Consider the following 24,843-nt stretch of genomic DNA (forward strand, 5'->3'; position numbering starts at 1 on the left):
TTCCTCCAACAAGGCCACACCTCCTAATCCTTCCCAAGCAGCACCACTCCTTGATGACCAAGCATTCAAATATATTAGTTTATGGGGGCCATTCTTATTCAAACCACCATGTTTGATGTGGGGCATCTTGGGTACAACCAGCTACCCAGCAGGCCCTGCTGTCCGTGGCCAACTCTGCTGCCCACGCGTGTTTAATACCCACCTTCTTCCCTTTCTTTCCCCGGGCCGGGTGTTCTATCTCTTTGTTCACAGCCAGCTTAAGGTTTCTCAGCTCCTGTCTCATCAACTCATCAACCTAGGAGAAAATGCAAAGTACACACACCGCTTTCAGGTGACTTCACATGCCTTGTGTCTCCTTGGGGTAAATTCTCGGATTGCTTACCGATTTGGAAATTGTAAAAAGCATAATCGTGGCAGCAAATGGCTTTTTTTTTTCTACTGGAGGCAAGTGTAGGCATACCTGAACCCTTATCTCAAACTCTAATTCCTTCCGTTTCTCCTCCTTGATCATTTCTGGGTCATAGTCCTGAGGGAAATTCCAAGACTCATCTTTATTCATCCACGTGTCTGTGTTCCACAAGGACAGAGAAAAAGGAAATGAAAAAAAAATTAAGTTCAACATCTAGGTTAATGAGGGCTGTTACTGTAATCTCAACACACATGAATCTGTCCAGTTTCTGAACAGAAGTTTGAATAGAGAAGCCAGAGAATGAGAGGGTTCATAGACCTGCCATATGATGTTCTAAAAAAGGAGAGAAAAATGGAATGTGAAAATATGAGGTAAAGATATAGGAGTAGTTGGTTTTGTCAATTTAACACAGCCTAGAATCTGCTGAGGAGAGATCTGAGGAATTGTCTAGATCAGGAATTGTGATGCGCCATTTTGGGAGGCCTGAGGCAAGAGCCCTTGGGACAGGATAGCTCCAGGGAGACATGGACACAAAGGTCTAGTGTCTAAGAGTGGGTCAGGTCTGCAAGCTATAGACATTAACCCTGTGGCCATGTGGTCACTTATGGAAAAGCAATGGATGTCCCCATGCACCAGTAAGGTGGGTCCACATGAATGGATGTCACCATGCAGAAGTGAGGTGGGCCTACTTTAATGGATGTTGCCATGCAGAAGTGAGGTGGAACTACTTTAAGGGATGTCGCCATGCAGAAGTGAGGTGGGTCCACATTAATGGATGTCACCATGCAGAAGTGAGGTGGGCCTACTTTAATGGATGTCACCATGCAGAAGTGAGGTGGAACTACTTTAATGGATGTCACCATGCAGAAGTGAAGTGGGCCCCCTTTACTTCCTAGACAAGCTCTGAGGTCAGCAGATGTTAGCTGGAGCAGAGCCTGGACAGATTCCAACAAAGTCTAGCAGGGATCCTCACTCACCTCACCTACGTCCTGCCTGAGAAAGATGTGAGTTGAGCTGGGTGAGTGTATCACAGTCCCCACTTTACCACACCATACGCTACACCACCACGATCTGGGAGTAAGCCTGTGAGTGATGTCAGAAGTGAGATGCCAGTGGGTCATGACAAGGGCTTGAAAATGCAGAATGTGGACTTGTGAGAAACAGAAAAAACAGATTTCACGCTGGCGCAGACAGGGCAGCTGCATGAGAAGTGTCTTAATGACTGGGTCCAGAGCACAGGACAGATGTCAGGGTGGGGAGAGGGGATGAAAAGTACCACTGGAGGGACTCTAGTTTGAAGGTAATGAAAGAATTTCAAGGTATGTCATCATCTGGTCTGGCAGGGGACAAGCCTGGAAAAAGGGGGTACCTTGCATGGCTAGACAATGCTTCTATCAGAAGACATATTTTATAAAATGAAAATCCCAGTGTCGGGTGTGGGACAGTTTCCTATAAGAAGCTGTTGGTCAATGAACCTCCAGAGACTCCTGAAAGCAACCCAGGCTATGACAAATATTTTTGGTTGCCCATCAAAACCATATGGTGAGACTCTATTGCTAAAGACATACAGAAATGAAGCTAGAGTTGATCAAAGCTTCCTCCATGTCTAGCTTACATGGAGCTAGAAGGTGTTATACAGTTGCTGGGGGGCTACCCGCCCCACCCCCACATTTCCCCAGAGTGCTCTTGAGTAGGAGCAGCAGGACATATTAGACAGAACGATTAGAGGCGGAGATAAAGATAGAAAATACAGGATAGCCCCGAGAGGGCCTGGAACCTATTCCAATGGGCCCCGACGGTCTCTGCCCCAGAGTATTTGTAGGAATGCCAAGGGGTGGAGCAAAAGACCCCGTCCCCCAGCACAGCCAAGTGCAGACCATCTCAGACACCTGCGCTCAGGCCCGTGGTCCAATCATCCTCTCTATGCAGACGTGCTGGATAAAGCCACTAGGAACCTGAAAATGGGCTCCCACAGGGAAGAGAAGTCATATGTGGTCTCACCCACAGCTGGACCCTGCAAGCTGCAAGGCAAGATGTGCCTGTCCACTGGTGCAGCGGTGGTATCACTGTCGTGGGGCAACCAATCACGTTCTGATTGGATTTGAGGCCTGCACGACAGGAAGGAATTCACGCCTAGAACTGTAAACCTGGTCAAAACCCATGGCTGTGGAAGTCACAGACCACAGCGGGGAACCCTCTCCTGTTGTCTTGATAAACAGACGACTGCCTCCTAAATATTTATGTCTATACCATAGATTAGTGCTAGCCTTCACCCTGGTCAGAGAAGCTTCTGTCTGAAGCGGGCAGTTTCAGGGGGGTTTAGAAAGAGTGGGAAAGGCGAGCTGGCGATGGATATGATCAAAAAACATTGTATACATATATAAAATTATCAAAGATAAATAAAAATATTCTTAATAAGCTCATTTCCCAAAATACACATTATTCTAATATCTAGAATAGTCTAAATGTAGGGCTGACAGATGCTTCTTATTTTGAGACAGGGTCTCACTATATAGTCCAACTGGCCTTGACCTAGAGGTCTCCTATTTTATGACAGGATTATGGGTATTCCCTGCCATGCCTGGCTTTTTTCTCTGTGTTAAAAACAAACAAACAAACAAAAAAACCAACCAACCAACCAACCAACCAACCAACCAAACAAACAAACAAACAAACAAAACCTTACATTTGCCCCTAACAATAGCAAAACGAGCTTCAGTGTATTACAAAGTGTCGTTTATTTTTGCTAACTACCTGACATGTTTCCACCTTGCAGGACTGGTAAGTTTTCAGCCATCACAAGTTTACATCCTACATTAAGACATCAGAGAGCAGAGCTGCTTCGCTATTTACAGGGACTCCCTTCTCCGCGCATCGCTAGAAAGGCTCCCCAGACTCTGAGAACAGGACAGACGTTCAGCCGTAGAAGGAGCGTGGAATACTTAACAGGGAGGGAACAGCGGCCTGAGCATTCCTGTCAGTCGCAGGAACGCGTCCACACGCTGGAGTCGCTGTACGCTTTCTAACACAGCTCCTCACAAGGGGCCCTGTGATCTCCCCTCCAGAAGGTCTCAATGGGCTGATTTTTTTCCTTCGAAATGTTGCTTTCTCATGACACTTCTGCACAGGGCACTTTTCAATCCCTTCAGGAATTTCATGGGCGTTTGTAAATGCAGGAAGCTCTTTGGGACCCTCAGAGGGTACTTGTTGCCTCGCTCTCCTGCAGCCAGAAAGAGCTTTTTATCCCGGACTATGAAAAGCAGGCCAGAGCCCTTTCACATAGAGGGGAAGGGGAGGGCGGTGCAGTGAGGAGGGGCGGAGGGGGCTTAATCTTAGCGATTAAAATGCTAATGCATTATTTGAGAAGGCAAACCTTTGGTTTTAATGAAAAGGAATCTAAGATGAAGAGATTTCTATTTAAGTTACCGGAGACCTGGAAGATGACAGCTGAAGCCTCCAACTAGAAGACACTTTGCGGCTTCTCCCTACGTGATGGATTTCCTGGAAACAGGCTATGCCCAAGAGGTGGTGGTGAAGGCAGGATGTTGGAGGTGGCAAGATCTGGCTTCCCATGGGAATGCCAAATCTCCCCCCAAATTCATTTTGCTTTTTGTCAAAAAAGAAGCGCTTACATGGTGCTTGCAAGTGTTAAAAGACCGCGAAAGTGAAACTCTTGCGCCATCTGCCTCTGGCTCACACAGTCTGATGAATTCATTTCTGTGTTCATTCACTCACGAAGGAAGTCAATTCACTGTTAATTACGATGCTGCCGAGCTGATGAGTCTCAGACCAAGGCCTTGCTTCCAGAGCAACTAGGTCCTTTGGGACTTGGGCCCCACTGCAGGTGTGTGTGTGTGTGTGTGTGTGTGTGTGTGTGTGTGTGTGTGTGTGTGTGAAGCACATACGCATTGCTTGGCATCTGAGCTGGGTACAAAGGGGCAAGGTGGGTGCAGGTGGGGAGGAGACCGCCACTCAGCCGAGGACCCCAGAGGGGCTTTTCCTGGCGCAAGGCCTGGGGGGACAAGCATTGTGAGCAAGGAGAGAAGACAGCACACAGCTGCTGTGGGAGTGTTCCGGGCATGCTAAGAGAGGAGAGGTGTCAGTAGGCTGAGGATGTGGTCTCCGGAGCTCCTTTGGCTGGTCAATGTATTGCTCTCTCGGGCCTGCGTTGGGCGCCCCTCGGTTCCTTAGGACATTCAGAGTTCCTGAGAGCCTGGCGTGAGAAGCGAGGCTTTCCGCCCCCAATGTCTTCCTCTGCCCTCCTCCTCCTCTCTGCACAGTTGTATGAAAGGGGAAGCAGGGAGTCAGGCCTTCCAAATCCTGAGGGCAAATATGTGCACGCAGCCCCTCACACCTGGAAGTCCTTCCTGCTGAGGACATCTTGGATGATGGTGCCACCAGAGCGAGGGAGAGAAGAGAAGAAGAGAGTGTGGCTGGCAGTGAGCAGAGATCAGGGAGGGCCTATGATGGGTGCGAAGAAATGGAGGGCTCCCGGGGGAGGACGAGGGTGAAAGGAACATAGCATTACTCGGCTCCTCTGTGTGGAAACCATCCTGAAGGCCGGTGGGAGACAGTGACCACATGGCACAACACAGGGTGGTAAAAAGGCCAAAAGACACGACTGTCTTGCCAGTTATCATTCTTGTTCTCTCTCTCCCCTCCCTCTCTCTCTCTCTCTCTCTCTCTCTCTCTCTCTCTCTCTCTCTCTCTCTCTCTCACACACACACACACACACACACACACACACACACACACTCACGCACACTCACGCACACATGCATGCATGCATACATGAGTCAGTGGGACCCCAGTCAGGCCTGGACTTGCAGAGTGGATTCCTGAAGGTCCTGACTGCTCAGGGCGCATGTCTGCTTTCGTTCTAAACTCACACAGCTACGCATCTTGGCCCCTTCCCATCTGGGGCCCTGCAGGCATGTGGATGGGTGACATCATTTTTGGACCTCCAGATCAATATCGCATCCAGCACGGTTTGCTGAGTGAATATGTGAGTGAATGGAGGTTTTTGATGGTAACTGTTCTGCTCCACTGTAAGTAAAGGTTTGGATGAGTTCTCAAACTTGAAAGATGGCAGGCTTCCCTATGGCCCTTCCTGATGTGGGCAAGGACTGAGTTCATTGCCTGGTTCCTATGAAGATGGAATGACTTGGGCACAAAAACCATCTGTCTTTGCATGTTTTGGGCACCTGGTAAATGTTAGTTGGTTCCTTTGGCTTCCTTCTTGGACTCAGGTGCCATATGCTAACAGTGTCATGGGCACCTCTGGCTCCCCCCAGAGCACCCTGAATGTCCCTGCCACTAATGGTCTGTAGGAGGGTACCTGCTAGAATGTATTTAGCGTAGTGAATCTATAACTATAGTGAAATTGTTAAGGGTATAACCCAATTTACTGGGATAAATGCCTTGAATCAATATTAAGTATATACATATCTGTCTGTCTATCATCTATCTATCTATCTATCTATCTATCTATCTATCTATCTATCTATCTATCCATCCATCCATCCATCCATCCATCCATCCATCCATCCGACCCAATGTTGTCCAGATCAGACTCAGATTGGGAAGGAGGTCCATGATTGACTGACATTTGAAAATTTTCTCCTTTACATCCTTATTACATTTCCCAACAGTACTAGAGACCAAGGTCAAAGTGGTCAATCATCTGCTGCTAAAATTTATCCCAAGGGTACAGTAGAACTAAGGAGCTGGATGACAGTCCTGGCAAATTACGGCGGATATCTGAGAGGGCAGAGCCCATACGCTCACACACTTGGCTAGGTTCTGGCCATGCTGTTGGAGTTGAGCCACAGACAAAACAATCATCAGAACGAGACGTGTCTTGGTCTGAGAGGACTAAGATGTGTACATATGGAATTCATTTCCTTAATGGAATGCCTTTCTTTATGCCACTAAGCAAGAGCTCGGTCAGCTGCGGAGTGGAGGGCTCAACTGGGGAAAGTTCTAGAATGTTCGCGCCCTGTGTGCGCGTCTTCCACCTCCATTTTCCTAGTTTCATTTCTGTTGCGGTGGAAAATGCCCTGACTGGAAAAACAACTCAGGGGAAGGAAGATTGATCACTTCAGGGACCTCCAGGCTGGGGCTCACTGGCTAGTCTTATCACCTCCACGGTCAAGAGCAGGCAGACACGACTCTCCCAAGCTGCCTTCCTGTCATCACCCAGCTAGCCCTCTCTACTCTCATACAGTCCAGGGCCTCAAGCCAATGAATGGTGCCACCCACGGTGGGCTGGGTCTTCCCACATCAATGAACACAATCAAGACAGTCCCCTACAGATGCGCTCACCGGCTGACCTCATCTAGACAATTCTTTGAGACTCTTTCCTAGGCTACTTTGGGTTGTATCAAATTGACAATGAAAAACTAACTGTGCTGATTAATTATTATTATTATTTTACTAAATTAACATAAGATAGAGTCATCTGAAAAGAGGGAGTCTTAGTTTAAAAAATGGCTCCATTTCCAGGTGGCACACGCCTTTAATCCCAGCACTCAAGAGGCAGAAAGCAGGTGGATTTCTGTGAGTTTGAGGACAACCTGGTCTACAGAGTGAGTTCCAGGACAGCCAGTGCTACACAAAGAAACCCTGTCTGGAAAAAAAAACAAACAAATAAACCAAACCAACCAAACAAACAAATTGATTCCATCGTATTGGCGTATAGCCAAGTCTGTGGAGGCATTGTCTTGATGAATGATTAATGTGGGTGGGCCCAGGCTTCTATGGGCTGCGCCACCCCTGAGGTGGTGCTATAAGAAAGCGAGTGAACCAGCCATGGGGAGCAAGCCAGTAAGCATCGTTCCTACATGGTCTCTGCTTCGGTTCCTGCTTCCAGGTTCTTGACTTGAGTGCTTGCCCTGCCTTCCCTTCATGACAGACTTACCTGAAACAGGTCCTTTCTTTCCCAGGTTGCTTTTCTCAAACTAGGACAGCAGCCACCACAACAACTCTATGTTTTTAGGAAGCATAAGGAGCAGGAGAGGGACAGGTCTGGGCTGGATTCACAGAACACAGCCTTCCGTGACTGAGCACTTAAGACCTGTCCACCCACTGGAGCTTGGGCACACTCAGCAGATAGGGCGACCCCTCGAGGACCAGGCATTCTCCGGGACTGACCTTTGTATAAGCTATTTCCTTCTTCCATCAGTTGAAGGAAAAGGCTTGGTGACATTTTCCATTCCTCGTCTTCTTCCTGTTCAGGGCAGAGTAATATTCTTGTGAATTGCAGGCGCACTTTATCTGTTAAGACCAGACAGCAAAAAGGCACACACGATGTAGTTGACTGGACTGGAGGTCATGCCTCAACCACCAGGGAAGTCCCCCTGCTAGTGACCTGAGCAGGGAGTGCCACAACCAGCACTGGAGGCATGGATGGCTAGCCCCAGCACAGTTTCTGCATGGTGGCTTTCCCACAGGGCCCATCCCTGGTTTGGTCCTACCAGGGCTGAGCACTCGGCTCGAGCCCTGTCTCTATCCCTTCGCCGTGTCCCCATAGCCAGGCTTTGAGCTTCTCCCCACCCTGGGCTTTCCTGTACCCCTGCCATTTCCGGGCTTCTGAGAGACATGTGCTGCTTCTTCCTCTTGCTCACGTGTCCCTTGATCCCGGGAACCAGCCAGAGGCTCGTCCTTCCCGGGAATGAACTGGCTTCCCCGTGGAGTTGGGGTCTACAGAACTCAGATTCCAAGTCCCCACTGCAGAGAGCTCAAACACGTGGCCCTTGGCTTCTCCTGTCAGTTCTGTGCATCAAGACTGGAGACTGCCATCTGCCATCTGCGTGGTCGATAGCTCTGCACTGAGCCCCTCTGTCCCTGATTGTGAGAACCAGCCTTGCAGGCTCTCAGCTGGTGTTTCTATCACATCAAAAGTTTCTGGTGACAAATGTCATGGTTCTTGTTACTGTCAAAAAGGTCCAAAGGAAGCATGCTGGTTGCTGTGCCCATGGGTTGTCTCTAGAGCTCCCTGAATACTTTTAGCATCTACGTGAGGAGGGGACTGTGTGTTGTTATGAGAATCTCTTCACCAGGATGCTGTGAATCCCTGGACACTGGAGAACTGACAGCCCTTCCTCTTCTGGGCTCTAGTGTCGGGCTCTGTGGTGGTACCAATCACCGTGTGTCCACACTCCCTGGAGACGGCATGACCTTTGGGCTTCCACTCTTTCCTCCTCCTCCTCACCATCCATAGACAAACGGCACCAAACCACACCTGTTCTGCCTCCCCTGATTCCAGGGATCTTACCCTCTTCTTGTCTCAGCCACTTGATAGCACCCTTGCTTGTACACTGTCCGACTTGGTGCCTCCTTCTCTGTCCTGCCAGAAGGGACTCAGGCAAGATCTGACCAACTTGAAGACTTCCTTCAACTGAAGCCCTGCAGAGCCCTGATTTCCCCATCAGATCTATCCGCACAGGACAAAGCCCAGCCTGTAGCAGACTGCATGCAGCCCTCCCGGCCCTGGTCCTCAGGCTACTTCCTTGTTCCTGACATTGCTACATCCATACAGAGGAGGATACTGTCATGTGTGTACGGTGGCGTGTTCTTTTCTGCCCTGTCTCCTTTCTTTGGTCCCCTTCTTCTGGCTGCTAATGCTTTCTGATAATTTTGGACTCAGGACACCCTCTTCCAGGAATCCACAGCAGCCAGCTTTACACCCCAGCAGTGGCTGGAATTTGCCTACACTCTCAGGAGCCTTCCTTCCTGTGAGCATCCTCCACTTCCCAGCAGACAGAGGATCACAAATAGTGGGATGCCCCTTCGTCCTGGAGTCGGCATGTCTGTGTACCGTAAACACTTATTGGGTGAAATAAGAATATAAAACATATATGCCCAGTCCATAGATGAATAAATACTATGCTGCCCTTTACCCATGGGAAGGAATGAGGCGCCAACACCTGCTATAAGGATACACTGAGCGAGGGAAGCCAGACACAAAGACCACATGTCAGAGGGTCCCACACATAAGAAACACTCAAACTGTATCTAGTTAGACCCCAGTCAGTCTCTGGCCCCAGATGAGCCCCATCTCTGCTTGGTCAAGGTGGGACCCCCTCCTTCCACAGGCTTTTGCGAGGCTGCAGGTGCCAGGAGGTCCCTGCTCACCAGGAGAGATGCCTGAAGCAAGTGGTACAGGCTGTCGTGGAGATTCCCAGGGTGCTCCTGGGGGTTACAGAAGGAGTCCAGGACCACAGCTTGTCAGGCAGTCAAGGAAGCCACCTGCCTTGCACAGCCAGAAGAGAATTTGGTCCCAGAAGTACCAGGACTCAGAGTGGAAGAAGAAGCTAATCTGACTGCTGGGTCAGATTAATCTCATATTAAAGTCAAACTCATCGGTTAAGAAGCCCAGCCATTATAATAAATTTCGGTTTTACTCAATTACTGAGCAAACCTCAATGAAACAACTCACTATCAAAATAAGAATATATACTCTATCAAGCTGATAATAGAAAAATTAATTAATTTTAAACAATAAAAAGCAAAAATAAAAGAAAAATTTGAAATATTAAACAAACAAACAAACATTTTACTAAAGTTAAAAAAGGGAGAACTAGGGACTCATCATTCCTCTCCACATTCTATTCTTTTCCTTGTTTTATATATTTTAAATTTTTTTATAGGTGGATTCTGCTGGAGTTTATCGGTGGATTCTGCTGGAGGATCCAGTGCAGATAAGCACTGGAGGGCCCCTGTTGCAAATCACCCTCTGGAGCGATGGAAAGATCTTTCTACTAGCACGTGGAGGAGACCTGGTTTAATGTTGGCGTGGCCCCGGAGTTTGGTTTATGTCTTTCCTCAGGACAATGAGGTTCCTCTTTGGATTCCTGAGCACTGAATGCACCCTGTGGCTGCTGCTGAAGCACAACATGACAGAGACCTAATGGGTCTTCATGAAAAAAAATCTACCCTTCTGATGCCAATGGAGATTGAGAGCCCAATATGGCCAGCTTTGGCAAGCATTAATGTAAGCCTAGGAACTGTAGCCATGAGATTAGATTCTCCAGAAGAGCTGCCAGCTAAAGTCATGCTGGGATCAAGAAAAACGGGCCTTAGCGGTTTGTGTTCCTGGAGTTGTATCCATGCCAGTGGATGTCCACACAATCCAGAAGAGAATTTGACATTGCTGCTGCCGCTGTTGCTGTTATAACAATGGTGCACACCGCTGCTACTGTTTCTGGGATTACCATTTCATAATTGCTTACTACAGCTAGCACAGTGGAGACCCTGACAACAAAAGTAGCTACCACAGTTAGTTAATCTTCCATTCTATTGGGTATGATAAATTTAATTCAGTAGTTATATACATCCTGATTGGCTATGAAAATTATAAACTTATAAACTCAAGTTCCAGTTGCTTTTGGAATACTATTTTATAAGGACTCCAATGTACAGTATGGCTCATTAAGGAAGGGAATGGCTCAGTTGCCTTTAGCTTACTGGCTATGGGTGAGATAGGACCTCTGTTGGTCTTTTCTGTATCGAACACACAGATTGCAAGCCCAGTGCCACTTTGAGATCTTTGGCAGCAATTAACCATGCAGCTCACACACGATTGGGCCTGTATGATAATGAGTATTCAGAGATGGGTAATGACTGGGGGGCACTCACCAACCTAAGACAGAGCACCTGTGTGGCCTGGGCAGGCGTCTCCATGACGGGTAAGGTGACTTGCTGACGTCCCATGCAACCCAAGTCAGAAGCTCATTTTTTAATAAAAGGGGGACCTGCAGGGCCCTGGCCCCCATTTTGGGTAACTGTTGCCTTGCTTGCAGACCTTGACCTTGATATCCTCCCAATGCTAATTCCCTGCCAGGTTCCACCCTCCTGAATGCTTACGGGAAGTTCCTTGTCTGTGTATCCTGAATAATGGGCATTAACAGCTTAGATGCAAGATTGTAAAATATCAGTAGCGAACTTCTGCCCTCTGGGGTCCTCCCATTGTGCTATAAGCCTGTATTTAACTTCCTACCCTCTTCAAGAAATGACATTCGACATTTAAAATAAAAAAAATACTGCAAGTGTAATCTATGAATACCACAAATATGATTAATATCATGAGTGTAAGTAATGAATATCATGAGTATAATTTTAAAAAAAATTACCTGTAAGCCAGGCAGTGGTGGCACCCACTTTTAATCCTAGCACTTGAAAGACAGAGGCAGACGGATCTCTGAGTTTGAGGCCAGCCTGGGCTACAGAGTGAGTTCCAGGACATCCAGAGTTACACAGAGAAACCCTGTCTCAAGAAAACAAAACAAAACAAAAAAAGAAGCCCAGCCATGGCACCGTTAGCTCAGGTTGGCCATTGTCCTACCCTTGGGATGGAGATACCCCAGCATGAGCAAAGAAATCTGCAAGGGCAGTGTCAAAACCAACAAAAACAGCAGCAATGATAACTGGTGCTCAGGGGCAGAAGTCCAATCTGTGTCCGATTAGAGGACAACACTCTTATCAATGTCATGTGTGCATGTGCATGTGTGTGTGTAGGTGACAAACACAGGTGCACATGTGGAGGCCATAGATTGACACTGGATGCTTTTCATTTTGAGACAGAGTCTCTTTCTGAGCCTGGAGCTCTCCGGTTTGGCAAGACTAGCTGGCCAGCAGGGCCAGCGATCCTCCTGTCTCTGCCTCCTACTGCACTTGGCTTTTTTCTTCTTCCTTCTTTTCTAATGTGGCCTCTGGAGCCTTTCACTTTTTTTTTTTTTTTTTTGTGGTTTTTCGAGACAGGGTTTCTCTGTGTAGCTTTGCGCCTTTCCTGGAACTCACTTGGTAGCCCAGGCTGGCCTTGAACTCACAGAGATCCGCCTGCCTCTGCCTCCCGATTGCTGGGATTAAAGGTGTGTGCCACCACCGCCCAGCTGAGCCTTTCACTTTTATCTCAGCGTCTACACCATGGATTCTCACTTGTGATCTCCAGCTCAGGTTCCAGAGCCTCACAAGCTGTGGTCATGTTTCATTTGGTTTCTTTATTGCTGTTGGAGAGCAGTGTGTCCTGAGCCCTGACTTCCATCCTGGAGAGTCTCTCTTTAGCTTGATCTACTTCGTTGATGGTACTTTTGTGGATTATATTTTTGTTTTGATTTTTTTTTAGGTTTTCATTTCTAAAAGTTCAGTTTGTACCTCTCTTCTCTCTCTTTTTCTTTAAAACATTTGTTTTTTTTTCCTCTGAATTTCTTATCCATGCTGCCGACTTTCTCATCCACTTCCCAGCTTTATTTATCTATTTATGTCTCCTTTGAAATCACTGATGGTTTTCAGTTAGTGCTGTGCATTCTTGGCATTTTAGCCATTTCAGTCTGTTTGGATTGTTTTTTCATCAAAGTATGATAATTTATTTGTTACACAAAAGACTCATTTTTTGATTGGGCTCAGACTTATAAAAAACTCCTGCCAGTGAGGAGAGCCTGTGTCTCTTGGCAATCCATTCTGGGCGGTTTTCTTTGGCTTCCTTCATTCTCTTGGCCAAGAGTTCGGCATGTTCTGCAGCCTCCTCCTTGCTTTTCTTTTAATTTATTTATTATGTACAGTGTTCTGCCTGCAGTATGCCTGCAGGCCAGAAGAGGGCATCAGATTTCATTACAGATGGCTGTGAGCCACGATGTGGGTGCTGGGAATTGAACTCAGGGCCTCTGGAAGAGCAGCCAGTGCTCTCAACCGCTGAGCCATCTCTCCATCTTAACACATTGTTTCTTCAGCGCACTATGTTGGCATTTGTGTTTCAGGACATTGGAGTAAAAAGATGCTGAATCTTGGGTGCTTTGGTCCTGGGCTTCTTATCTTCTTTGTTTAGGACTTTCTGACAACATACTGATGGACATCATTATTATTTTTTTTTTTAGAGATCAAAAAGCATTCTGATTCTGCTAGCTCTTTTAGGTCGCAATGGGTGAGACACAGTAGTATCTGTCAGTCCAGGAATATCCTTCTCTCTCTCTCTCTGTCTTTCTTTTTTACAATAACCAACTTGAGAACACTCAGACTGGCATCCTCAATGCATCTGCTTCCTCTCTCAATTTCTCCTCGCTCTAGAACAAGAATGCCCCTCACTCAACAGCAGGCACACTCTGCCATGGGTCAAGTTGCCTGGCTTCATGGGAAAACCCTGTTTGTCATTCCCACCACTGATTTGGACCACATAACCCTTGTACTCTTCACCACAGCCTCAGCAGCCACTTCTGTGGCATGCCCTTCTCATAGAACGTACAAAGCTTTCATTCACCATCTACTTCAATGCGTTTCTGGCAGCCGGTGACAGAGGAGGAGATATTCAGCTTCATCTTGACCTCAGCTTGTTTTCCAAGGAGTCTGACCTTTGGAGTGGTTCTACTACCTTGCTTTTCCCAGGTACTTGTGTTTCTGTGTTGCAGTTTGGGCCTCTGTTGGGATGTAATTGCTCTTTTGGTTTTATTTGTGGAGTTCTCAGTGAGGAGCCCATGCCTGAGGACTCAGTCCCTGAACTTCTCAGAGAGGAGGAAAGAAAACCCTGCAACAGCAACCCAAGCAAACCCAAGCAGCTATGGAAACACAACCCAGTCAGTTACAGCAATGTCGACACTACCAAGGACCACAGAACAATAGGCGGCAGAGAAGAGGAAGAGGAGAAGACAGAAGAGGATGAGGATGAGGAGGAAGAGGAGTAGTAGAAGGAGGAGCAAGGAGGGAGTGGGCAGGAAGATGAAGAAGAAAGAGGAGAGGAGCAGGATCAGAAAGTGTGGGAGGAGGAAGAGGAGAAGCAGGAGCAGCAGCAGCAGGAGGCAGAGGAAGGAGGAGGAAGAAGAGGAGGAGGAGGGGTAGGAGGAGGGAGAGGAGAGGGAAGAAGAGAAAGAGGAGGAGGAGGAGGAGCAGGAGCAGGAGGAGGAGAGGGAGGGAAAGAAGGAGAGGAGGAGGAGGGGGGAGGAGGGGGAGGAGAGGGAAGAAGAGAAAGTGGGGGAGGAAGAGGAGGACCAGGAGCGGGAGGAGGGGGAGGGGAGGAAGAGGAGGATGATTTCGGGGAAGGTGCCCAGGCAGAGCCACAGAGCCACAACCGAAGAGGGAAACGCAGGTGGGAACTCTGAGCTGCAGAGCTGGGACTCTGAACAATGAGAGGTCATCAAGTTAGTGTGAAACACTGGGGCACAGACACACGGGTGTGTGTGGGAGAGGGCAGGGGAGGAAAGCGAGAGCTCCAGCAGACACATGCAGAGAAAAAAACTGTTAAGCCTAGAGGAAGAGCCTGGGAAGGCCCCGGAGCTGAACTCTGCACAGACCTTGGACTTGGCCTAAGGGCAGGGCGGCAGAGGCAAAGTTGGCCACTGGGACACCGCTTTGGCTGGAGCAGGCATGGGGTGCTGGGGGGGGGTGCTTTCCCTTTTATGGGAACCTCTTTCTCTGTACACATTAGGGACTGTCAGTGTCCTTGTCCTCGCTGCTCTGGGCTGAGGCACTCTCGAGGCAAGGGTGCCATCTCACCCAGGCCTCCGGCTCTGTCTGAAACTGGCACACACCTTCGAATGCAACAGGTATTTGAGGCACGGACATGAAAGCAAAACCAGAGGCCTGTTTTCATTTCTACAATACAGATCAAGTTCTCGAGCGCAAAAACCGTTGTGAGACTGGTTTGGCAAACTTCTAGTCCTGGTGACTTTAAAGAGGGAACACTAGACATTCCCATGACATAATAGGGTCCGGCTTTCCATGCGGTAATGACATAATTGGCGGGTACTTGAGCTGCCTTCTCACTGGAGGGTAAAATACAGCGGGAGCTTCTGCTGCCCCCTCGAAATGCATTTCTTTCTTTGATAAAGAGCCTTCAGCTTCATTGAGTAACTCTCCTTTGGCTGCTGTTCTAAGCATCCAATACATCACGTCTTTGGACAAATACTGTAGAATTTTCCTCCAGGAAGTTTGAATCTGCCATCTTAATCCCAAGGTCATTTATTTCCCATGAGTCTTTACTTGGATAGGGTCGTATAAGTGCACTGAACACGTAATCACAGCCCTGTGTTTTACTGACAGAAGCTTTCTGACTGTGACCCTGCTGTCCTCAGCTCAGCCAAGTGGTTGGAGATTGTTCTGAACAGAGAAAGGCCTGGCCCCAGGCTCTTGTGAGTGTCCTACAAACAGCTCCTTCAGTATTGAGCTGGGAAGACAAAGGCCAGGTGGGTGAGAGGTGAGAACCTGGCTGCTCATATCTATCTGTTGTGGGGTATTTGTACACTGTGTGAAAGTGTATTGGTGTAATAAAAAGCTGAATGGCCAATAGCTAGGAAGAGGTATAGGCAGGACTTCTGGGGACAGAGAGGACTCTGGGAAGAAGAGAGGCAGAGAAGCCAGCCAGAGGAGGAACAAGTCAGATACACAGAATGGGACAGAAGTAAAAGCCATGTGGTAGAACGTAGCTTAGTATACAGGGGTTAATCTATGTTGTGAGCTAGTTAGAAACAAGCCTAAGCTATAGGCTGACCTTTCATAATAAGAAGTCTCTGTGTCATTATTTGGGAACCGGCTGGTGAGAAAAAGAAGACATCTTCCGAGGAGATGGATGAAGGAGCTGGCTCATGGATCTGAATTCGTAGCCTCTTCCACTCCACTCCAGGGAGGTCACACCTCTTGTCCCTGCACTTTGCAGGTCCCCCCATCTCATGTTATCACTGGTGACTTTAGCAAGCTTGTTTTTGCCACTCCACGGGCCCAGTGTTTCCAGGGAAGGAGTGTGAGCCCCCAGAAGCTCCACCCTTGCGTTTCCTCAGAGCCATGCCGATGCCACTCAGGGCCTGCCAATGCCAGACAGCAGGCTCTGGCCCCCAGAAGGCACTCACACCACCCCCCGGACCCTCCCGCTGCCTCACAAATGACGTCATCACACACAGCACTGTGCAAAACCTAAAACCCAATGGAAAAGGGCCACACTTACTGGTCTGGACTGAAGGAACTTTCCATTGTACTCTGCTGTCTGCCTGCCTGTGTGTTACCTGCCCGTCATACCACGATGCCAAGTGGTTACAGGTTTTACCGGGTGAATAGGTGCAGCAAGCCATTTCATTTTGATTCTTACGTTGTTGGCTGGCGTGACTAAACTCCATTTGTCCTCCCTAAACCCCGCCACCACTTAGTGTTGTTTCCTCATGGCCACTTCTCAAACAAAACCCAGGGGCATCCTTCTGGCAAAAGTCAAACACAAAATCATCAAAGAAAACTGAGACAGATTTGGGTCACGGTGCCATAGTTTCAGGTTTCCTTTTTCAAATTCTATCAGCTCGGTTGCTGATTTTGTGTGGGTGGGAAAAGACTCCTCAAACTCCTCAAACCCTGACAAGCACGAACAGCTCCAGGTCTAATGGGGATAGAACACGACACACTAGCACAAGGTCAAAAGTAGTTCCAACATGCTGATTATATGTAATGTGCTGTCACGTGATCTTGGCATACTTTATCTTCAAATACAGTTTCCAGCCATGATCATTCTCAGTCAGCAATGGCCTCTATTTCAGGATCTAAGATCTAGAGATGGGAAGATGCTATACGGTAAATGTTTCCTGTACCCCAGGACAGTGGCCGGGGTGAGTAGGAGACCTGGAAGCCACCAAGGGGTCATCTCTCCTGCCCCTTCTGCAGTTCAAAAACCATTATGGATGCATTTTTGTTATTTATTTTATGCACATTTGTGTTTACCTGCATGTGTCTGTGTGTACCATGTGTGTGCCTGCAGAAGTCAGAAGAGAACACTGGATCCCTTCAAACTGGGGTTCTGGATGACTGTGAGAAACTATGTGGGTGCTGGGAACTAGACCTAGGTCCTCTGCTGGAGCAGCAAGTGCCCTTACCTGCCGAGTCATCTCTCCAGTCCCACCCTTCTTCAGCTTTTGATGAGTCAGTCTTTAAGAAGCCACCTGACAGTCTCTGTTACATTCTTAGCTCTCTCCTCTCACAGCTGAGGGACCGAAAGCAAGGTGTTGTTGTTTTTGATCTTCCCATATGCTGACACAGTTAGACTTTTTAATATGGTCTTCACTCTGCTGGGTTTCATCATTGTCCGAGGCTGTTTCTGCCGATCACTGGTCTTATCTGAAGGTACCTGTGATGGTTAATCTTTGTTGCCAACTTAATGGGATTTAGACTCTCCATGGAAACAAACCTTTGGGTGTGACTATGAGAGTCCAGAAAGTTTTAGCAGAGCAGGAGAGATACACTCTGTACGTGGGTAGCATATGGCTGGGGCCCAATTCTTCAATATGGGGGCTCCTCCTGGGGCCCAGAGACTAGAGAGAAGATTGTGGCCAGTCATGGCGGGGTGACACCATCACCCAAGAACTCTTAGACATGACTGTGCTATTGGGGGCCAAAGATCTTCCCAGCAGCACTCAGTTTGGTCCTGTTCTGCTTCAGTCAAAGCACTTGCAACGATTCCTAATGGTGTACTGTGTGGCTTTTGAAAGAGGGACCAGTTGTAGGATGGGTTCATCTCTCTTGTTTTTGTTCCGGAAGCCACTATGAGGACCATGAAAGCCACAGCAGACAAATGAGATTACTTTGCTGTGGACAGCATGTTTGCAGAGGTGACCACACATTGGCGGAAAATGTCCTTCTGGCTTTAGTGGTTCCTCACAGAGGTATCCCCTCCCTAAGGTATCCCCTGATGAAGGTATCTGTCATGGAGGTATACACTCATTGAGAAATTCCCCTATGGAGGTATCCCTTCACAGAAGAATCCCCTCACAGAGGCATGCCCCCATGGACGTATCCCCTCACAGAGATATCCCCTCACAGAGGTATCTCTTCACAGAAGTATCCCCTCACAGAGGCATGCCCCCATGGACGTATCCCCTCACAGAGATGATATACCCGCACAGAGGTATCCCCTCACAGAGGTATCCCTTCACAGAGGCATGCTCCCATGGACGTATCCCCTCACAGAGATATCCCCTCACAGAGGTATCCCTTCACAGAAGTATCCCCTCACAGAGGCATGCCTCCATGGACGTATCCCTCACAGAGGTATCCCCTCAGAGAGGTACCCCTCACAGAGGCATGCCCCCATGGAGGTATCCCCTTCATGTGGATGTATGGTAACGGGAACTCCTTGTCTAAAATCCTCAATGGGTTCGATGACAAACCAAAAACCTATGGAAAAGCATTTTTTTTTTTAAACAGTGAAACTGTGAGGCTTTGCTCTGCAATCTTTAGATATCCCTTGTGAGGTAGTTTAGAAGTGTTTTCTTCTGGCTGCAGCTTGCCATTTCACTTTTAAATCCTCCTCAGGTCGTACACACTGCAAGAGGTTTTGCATTTGACGGAGTCTAACTTGTCAAGTTTAGAAGGGATTCTACTCCCCCCTGCCCCAGTTTCTTGGCTATGCGTGTAGTGTGTGTGTGTGTGTGTGTATGCCTGTCTGCATGTGTGTATGGGAGGATGCATATGTATGCATGTGCATGTAAAGGCCTGAGGCTAATGTGGGAATCATCCTGGATTAGTTGTCAATCAAACATAGAACTCATTGATATTATGTCTCACTAGCCAGCTTGCTCTGGGTCTTTCTCTGTCTCCTGAAGCTGGACTTAGAGGGAGTTTGTCAGGCCCAGTTGGCGATTATGTGGGTTCTGGGGATCTGAACTCTGGTCCTTACACTTGTTTGGTAAGCCATTTCCCAGCCCTGGGCTCTACTTAAAAAAAAAAAAAAAGATTTTTATTTTATGAGTATGAGTGCTTTCCCTGTATGTATGTATGTATGTATGTATGTATGTATGTGTATGTGTACCACATTCATGCCTGGTGCCCATGAAGGTCAAAAGAGGGCATCAGATCCCCTTACCTGGAGCTACAGATGGTTGTGACATTCGGCAGGTGCTGGGAATTGAACCTGGATCCTCCGGAAGAGCAGTTGGTGCTCAACCATCGAGCCATCACTGGGCCCCTTTGGCAAATCTGAAAAGCTCTTTTCTTAGACCTGGTCATAAAGCTTCTCCCCCAATGTTTTCATCTCAAACTTTTTTTTTTTTTTAATGTTCCAAGTGTACAGCACATTCTGAGCTCACACAGAATGTGAACAGAAGGTGTGAAGTTTAGGGACAGATTGATTTTCTTGACTATGGGTGAAAACTATTTTTGTATGTTTGTGTGTGCACTTGTGTGTCCATATTTGGTGCATGTATGTGAGCATGTGTGTGGAGACTATTGATTAACCCCAAGCGCTCTTTCTCGGGAGTGCCAACATGTTTTTAAAGACAGCTCTCTCCTTGCTCTGGAACTTGTCAAGTGGCCGGGCTGGCCTGTCTGGGAGCCCAGGGACTCACCTGTCTCTACTTTCCACACTGGGAGTACAAGTTTATGTTGCCACACAAGGCCAAAATCCTAACATAAATAATATCTTTCTGAAACTCTTACATGAAAAACTGGAATTTAGCAGCTCAGATGTGAATGTGCCTTTTGACTTTTCTGTTTTCTCCTCCTTTAACCCCAAAGTGAAGACGACCGTTCCCGTGAGCTCTGTCTTCTTTAAAAGCTCACTGCTGTGTCTCTAGATGGACCCAGGAAAGGAGGAGAAACAGTCCTGTTTTCACTATTTAATTATTTTGCCATGCTTCTGACGAAGGGATCAAGTGACCCACAGGGGGTTTATTTTAAAATATTCTTTTTTGAAAAAAAATTTTTTTCTGTCAATTGAGAATTTCATACATGTACATAATGTAGTTTGCACAAATCCATCCCCATTCATGCCTTCTTTTTTTCAAATCGACTGGGTCTGCCTGTACAGCATGGACCACATCCTTGAAGAAAATGGAATCTCCCTCCCCCTGAAGCCGTCAAGAGCCAACAGTTCCTCAGCCGGGGCGGGGACTTCACAAGCCCCTCCCCAGCGCATGCTCGATTGGGCTGGATTGCTCCTTAAGAGTCGGTCTTAAGAGTCTAGTCAGAGTCATTGTGCGTTCCTGTGTGCAGCGGCCCTGTCATGTCTGGTAAACACTGTTTCACTGCAAACGTCTGCTCCACATCTCTCACAGTCTTCCTGCCCCTCTTCCATGGTGATGTTCTTAGGTGCAAACACAGAGTCCCAAAGACAGTGACTCCACCCTTTCCTCATCCCACTGACCCAGGGGATGGTAGCTCCAGACACCAAGTCACAGGTGATGTCACCCAGAAGTCCAGTGCTCAGATCCCTGTTTTCCACTCACGTGGCTTTTTCTTCCCAGTGATGATGTTTGAGACTGTCTCATGAACCTGCAGAGTGTCCGGCTTTCTGCTTGTGTGATATTTTGGAAAGAGCATACTTTTTACTAAGAGATCTTAGTTAAAAAGGTAATTGATCATTTTTAAGTGAAGTCTCTCCAAGGTTTGGGAAGAACCAGCCCACCATGTGCCGCACCATTCTTTAGACAGGGGTGACAGTGTCCGGGTGACAAAAGGAAGCTGAACACAAGCAAAGCATGCCATGGGCACGCTTTTATTTCCCTCTACTCTCGACAGATGTGACCACCTGCTTCAAGCTTCCTCCACGCCACCATGGCTTCCCTGCTAAGAGGGACTGTGACTGACATGTGAAGACATGAATGGGGATGGATTTGTGCAAACTACATTATATGCAAGTGAGCTACAATAAACCCTTTCTCACCTAAATTGCTTTCCCCCTCCCCCAGGGTGTTTTATCATACCAAGAGAAATAAAGACCAGGACAGTATGTAATTAAAACAAATAAGGCAGGGCTAATATCTTTTCCCCCAACTGTCTCCCGGGGTAAGTGCTAGCTGCTTACACTTCACTGGTGATTTCTGAAGGTGCTGTGGAGGCACACCCTCCGTGTCAGCGTTTCTGATGAATTCAAAGGGGCACATTTGGGCTAACAAAGAGGACTGCTTTCACTTCACAGTGGGTCCTTGGTTTGCCAAGCAGCTTGCCTTGAAGAAAGACAAGTGTGAGGGTTTATTTTGGGGAGTAATTATGTAAATTATGTAAACTGAGTTGTCCACACTGACAGTTATCCTGGTAGGCATTTATAAAATGTAGAAAAGATTGTGACCGGATGCTATCAACCTAAAACACAATGAAATCTGAAGCTAGTGATGGCGACCCCAGCAGACTCGAGGTCACCCCTTGCCAGAGTCCAGCTGGAGGAAGACAGACAGTCTTCTAGAGCTCTCCTGCACTCCTTACCTTTACAACCTTCTCTTTCTGGTTGCTTTTCTTCTCCTTCCCTTTTTTGCCTTTTTTGGGCTTACTCTCCTTTTCCTCTTTTTTCTTTTTCTTTTTGAGTTTTTCTTCTTCCTCTTGGCTGGTTAATATATCCTCAATAACCTATGGAAAAGACCAAAACAATCATAGCACCTCACGGGAGGAGGACCGTTTTCCCCATCCTGTTGGGCTCCGTCCCTGCTGGACGAGGCTAGCTAGCTCTCCTGAGGAGGATTTGTCGGGAGAAGCTGTCTGTCCACTCTCAGAGGAGGGGTAGATGGAGGTCAGACACCTCTCTCCATATCTCCACACCTTTCAGGGGTTGCATTGACACCAGAAGAGACCATGCTTTCCCCAGCCGGTCAGTGGCAGCAGGACATGTCTGTCCTGTCCCATTTTAAACCCAAGTAATTCAACCTGAGGACTGCTCTGTTTTCTACCCAGATGATGGATAAATGCGTGTGTGTATACATGTATGCATTCATATGGAAGCTGGAGCTTTCAGCCTTTGCCCACCTAAACAGGCTCCTAATAAATCATGTTTTAATACCTGGCAGAGATGGTTTCTCTCCCCACAGGTCACTTTTGCTGGAGGCTTGACTGGGTATCCTCGGCTATCTGAAGCTTAGCGAGTTCACCCTCACCCCCTCTCCTCTCAAAGGCTCCAACAAGTAATACAATGAGGGTTATTTTTTTGCATCAGTTACATCTATAGAACAATATTTAGCAGAACTGGGGTTCTGTGACGCTGATCATCCCAACCCAAGGGCAGCCCCCACCCTGTGGTCTTGCCTGTGACTCTCCTGGCACACATCATTGCTGAGTTTACCACAGGCATTGCATCTTTATGGTGATGCTGGTGCTCTGAAGGGATGGCTCCTGTGGTGTTTCCTCTCCACCAGCATTTGCACACACAGACTCACTGCTCTGCTCACTAAGGCTCCGGTTCCAGCCCTCACAGCATTCAGTTCTTTAGCTTATTCTCTGGTTTTTCTGTTAGATACATCTGCAGTACTTGATCCTTTGCCTGTCCCCATGTCTGTGCCTTGCCCTTTGCCTTGTCTGAGAGTGCACAATAGTTCACATAAAACAATGCTTAATAGTGGTGGTGTAACGGCCATTCCTGTGTATTTCTGCCATTCGTGGAACTATTTCTCATGAATTTAATTAGGCATGACATTGGGTTTCAAACCAAGATGGAAGTTCGTTGTTGTGTTAGAGAAGGGTAGCTATATTTCATTTTATTGGATTCAATTTTTATCATGCATGCATATAATGTGTTTTGATTAAATCCACCCCCATTCTTACCTCCTCCAGTCTTCCCTATCCCCTCTACCATTATTTCCTCTCAACTTCATGTGCTTGCTCTTGAAAACAAACAAGCAAACAGACAGACGACAGACAAACAAACACTGAGTCTACTGGGTGCGTCCTGTATGTGCATTGGTGGATGGATGACCATCTGCTGGAGCATGGGTAGCCTTCTCAGGGGCCACATCACCGAAGAAAACTGGCCCTCCCTTCCTCGGCAGCCACCAAGTGCAGGGAGCTCCTGAGTTAGCAATGCCATTTCATAAGCCCCTCCCTCCCCTGTCCATACTGGGATTTTGACTGGTTTGATCTTGCTCAGGTCTTGTGTACGCTGTCATGGCTGCTCTGGTTTTCTGCCATGACCAACAAATAATGTTTCTCTGTGGACATCCACTTCTCCTGGCTCTTATAATTTTTCTACCTCCTCTTCCACAATGATCCTGGGCAGTTTATTACTCTGTCCATTTAGCAAAATAATAGTAGTACATTCTCCCTGTGGCCTATGACCCACCCAGCCATGGGTTTAGGGCCCAGGCACAAATTCTGTCTCATGGAAGGCTTTAGATCGAATCAGAAAGTATTTGGTTACGTCCAGAACATTCGTGCCCACTACTGCGCCAGTGGGCATATCTTGCAGGGTCAGTCAGTACTGAAGTTCATGGGGTTCACAGCTGGGTAGTTAAGATGGCTGAATACTTTTCTCCCTTAGTATTGCAAATAGAACCTTCTGGCACTATGCGATCTAGCCAGTAAGGATGTAGCAACTTGATTTCTTCATGTCCTGTGCCTCAAGTGTGTAGTATCTGCAGGAAGAGGGTCTTAAGGTCAAGCCCTCGAGGGTAACCAAACGCAACAGAAATGGCTTGTAATGTTTGGGGTGTCTTGGGGACCCCACTGACCAACAACTCAGAAGAGGTTTTTATTTTTTAGTACCAGAGAGAGATGCTGAGTTTGGAAACGAACCTTCCACATCCATGTGATGAGTCCATGCTCTTTTCTTTGGTCCACTTCCCATGATGCAGTGCATTCACACATACCTTAAACTCAAAATGTTGCTGCATTATGAAATAACTGCTGCTTATTACCACGGTTTACCTCTTTAGTGTGCTGCTGGTTTTAGTGAGCCAGTATCCCACCCTCCCCCACAGTGCTGGGAACTGAACTCCGGGCTTGATGCACTCTCTCATCTGATCACACATGGTCCAGGCAGGAAGCTTGAGCTGGATCTCCAGACTGGCGGGCTCAGGCTCCAGATGCAGCCTTTGGTGGAATGTGGTCTGTAATCACGGCTCTGTTCTCACTCTCCAGCAGCCGGCGTTTAATGTCAAGCTGCCCTGTGGTCCCCTTTGCTTTATCGGAATGTATTAACCAGGCGCCCCGAGGTTTGTTTTTAGTTTGACTAGCATCAGCTCCTCCTTTTCATGTTTCTTGTGGACAACTGAGACATTCCACCAACATTCTTAATCCCGTAATCACTGCTCTTTAAACTACAGTGAAGCATGTTTGGCTGCTTGCCCTGGTCTGACTTTCAAGACCCTGCTTGTTCCTGAAGACTTAGCTGCAGGGCAAGACCTACACACACACACACACACACACACACACACACACACACACACACACACACACACACACGAGAGAGAGAGAGAGAGAGAGAGAGAGAGAGAGAGAGAGAGAGAGAGAGAGGAAGAAAGAAAAGAAACAACGCAGAGTTAAAAGAAAAAAAAAACACAGTTAAAGTGATGGTCTCTCGGGGCAAGGCCTGCTGAACTGCCGAGCAGCCATGCTGGCATTGCATGCTTATGGTATTCTGGGGGAGGGCCAGAGGGTGGTCTGGCGTTATGAGAATGAAGCTGGCCTCAGCATGAACATGTCAGGTTTAAGAGGGAACCTGTACCTGACCCCATAGGCCACAGGGAACACGGTGGGCAGTCTGGCTTAGGGGCTGGTGT

The 24,843-nt window shown here is 47.7% G+C and overlaps 1 protein-coding gene across 1 annotated transcript in view; it reads right to left on the reverse strand.

Moving 5' to 3' along the window:
- Iqca1 (IQ motif containing with AAA domain 1) overlaps positions 1 to 24,843 on the reverse strand; it is a 128,366-nt gene that overhangs the window by 50,245 nt on the left and 53,278 nt on the right. Inside the window, exons 8-11 of the mRNA XM_028880381.2 lie at positions 21,566 to 21,706; positions 7,562 to 7,637; positions 461 to 567; positions 203 to 295 (exon numbers count right to left, since the gene is read on the reverse strand). Coding sequence (XP_028736214.1) covers positions 203 to 295; positions 461 to 567; positions 7,562 to 7,637; positions 21,566 to 21,706 — 417 coding nt within the window. The remainder of the gene's footprint in view (positions 1 to 202; positions 296 to 460; positions 568 to 7,561; positions 7,638 to 21,565; positions 21,707 to 24,843) is intronic.

The sequence above is a fragment of the Peromyscus leucopus genome, chromosome 13 (assembly GCF_004664715.2).
Source record: "Peromyscus leucopus breed LL Stock chromosome 13, UCI_PerLeu_2.1, whole genome shotgun sequence".
Taxonomy (NCBI): Eukaryota; Metazoa; Chordata; class Mammalia; order Rodentia; family Cricetidae; genus Peromyscus; species Peromyscus leucopus.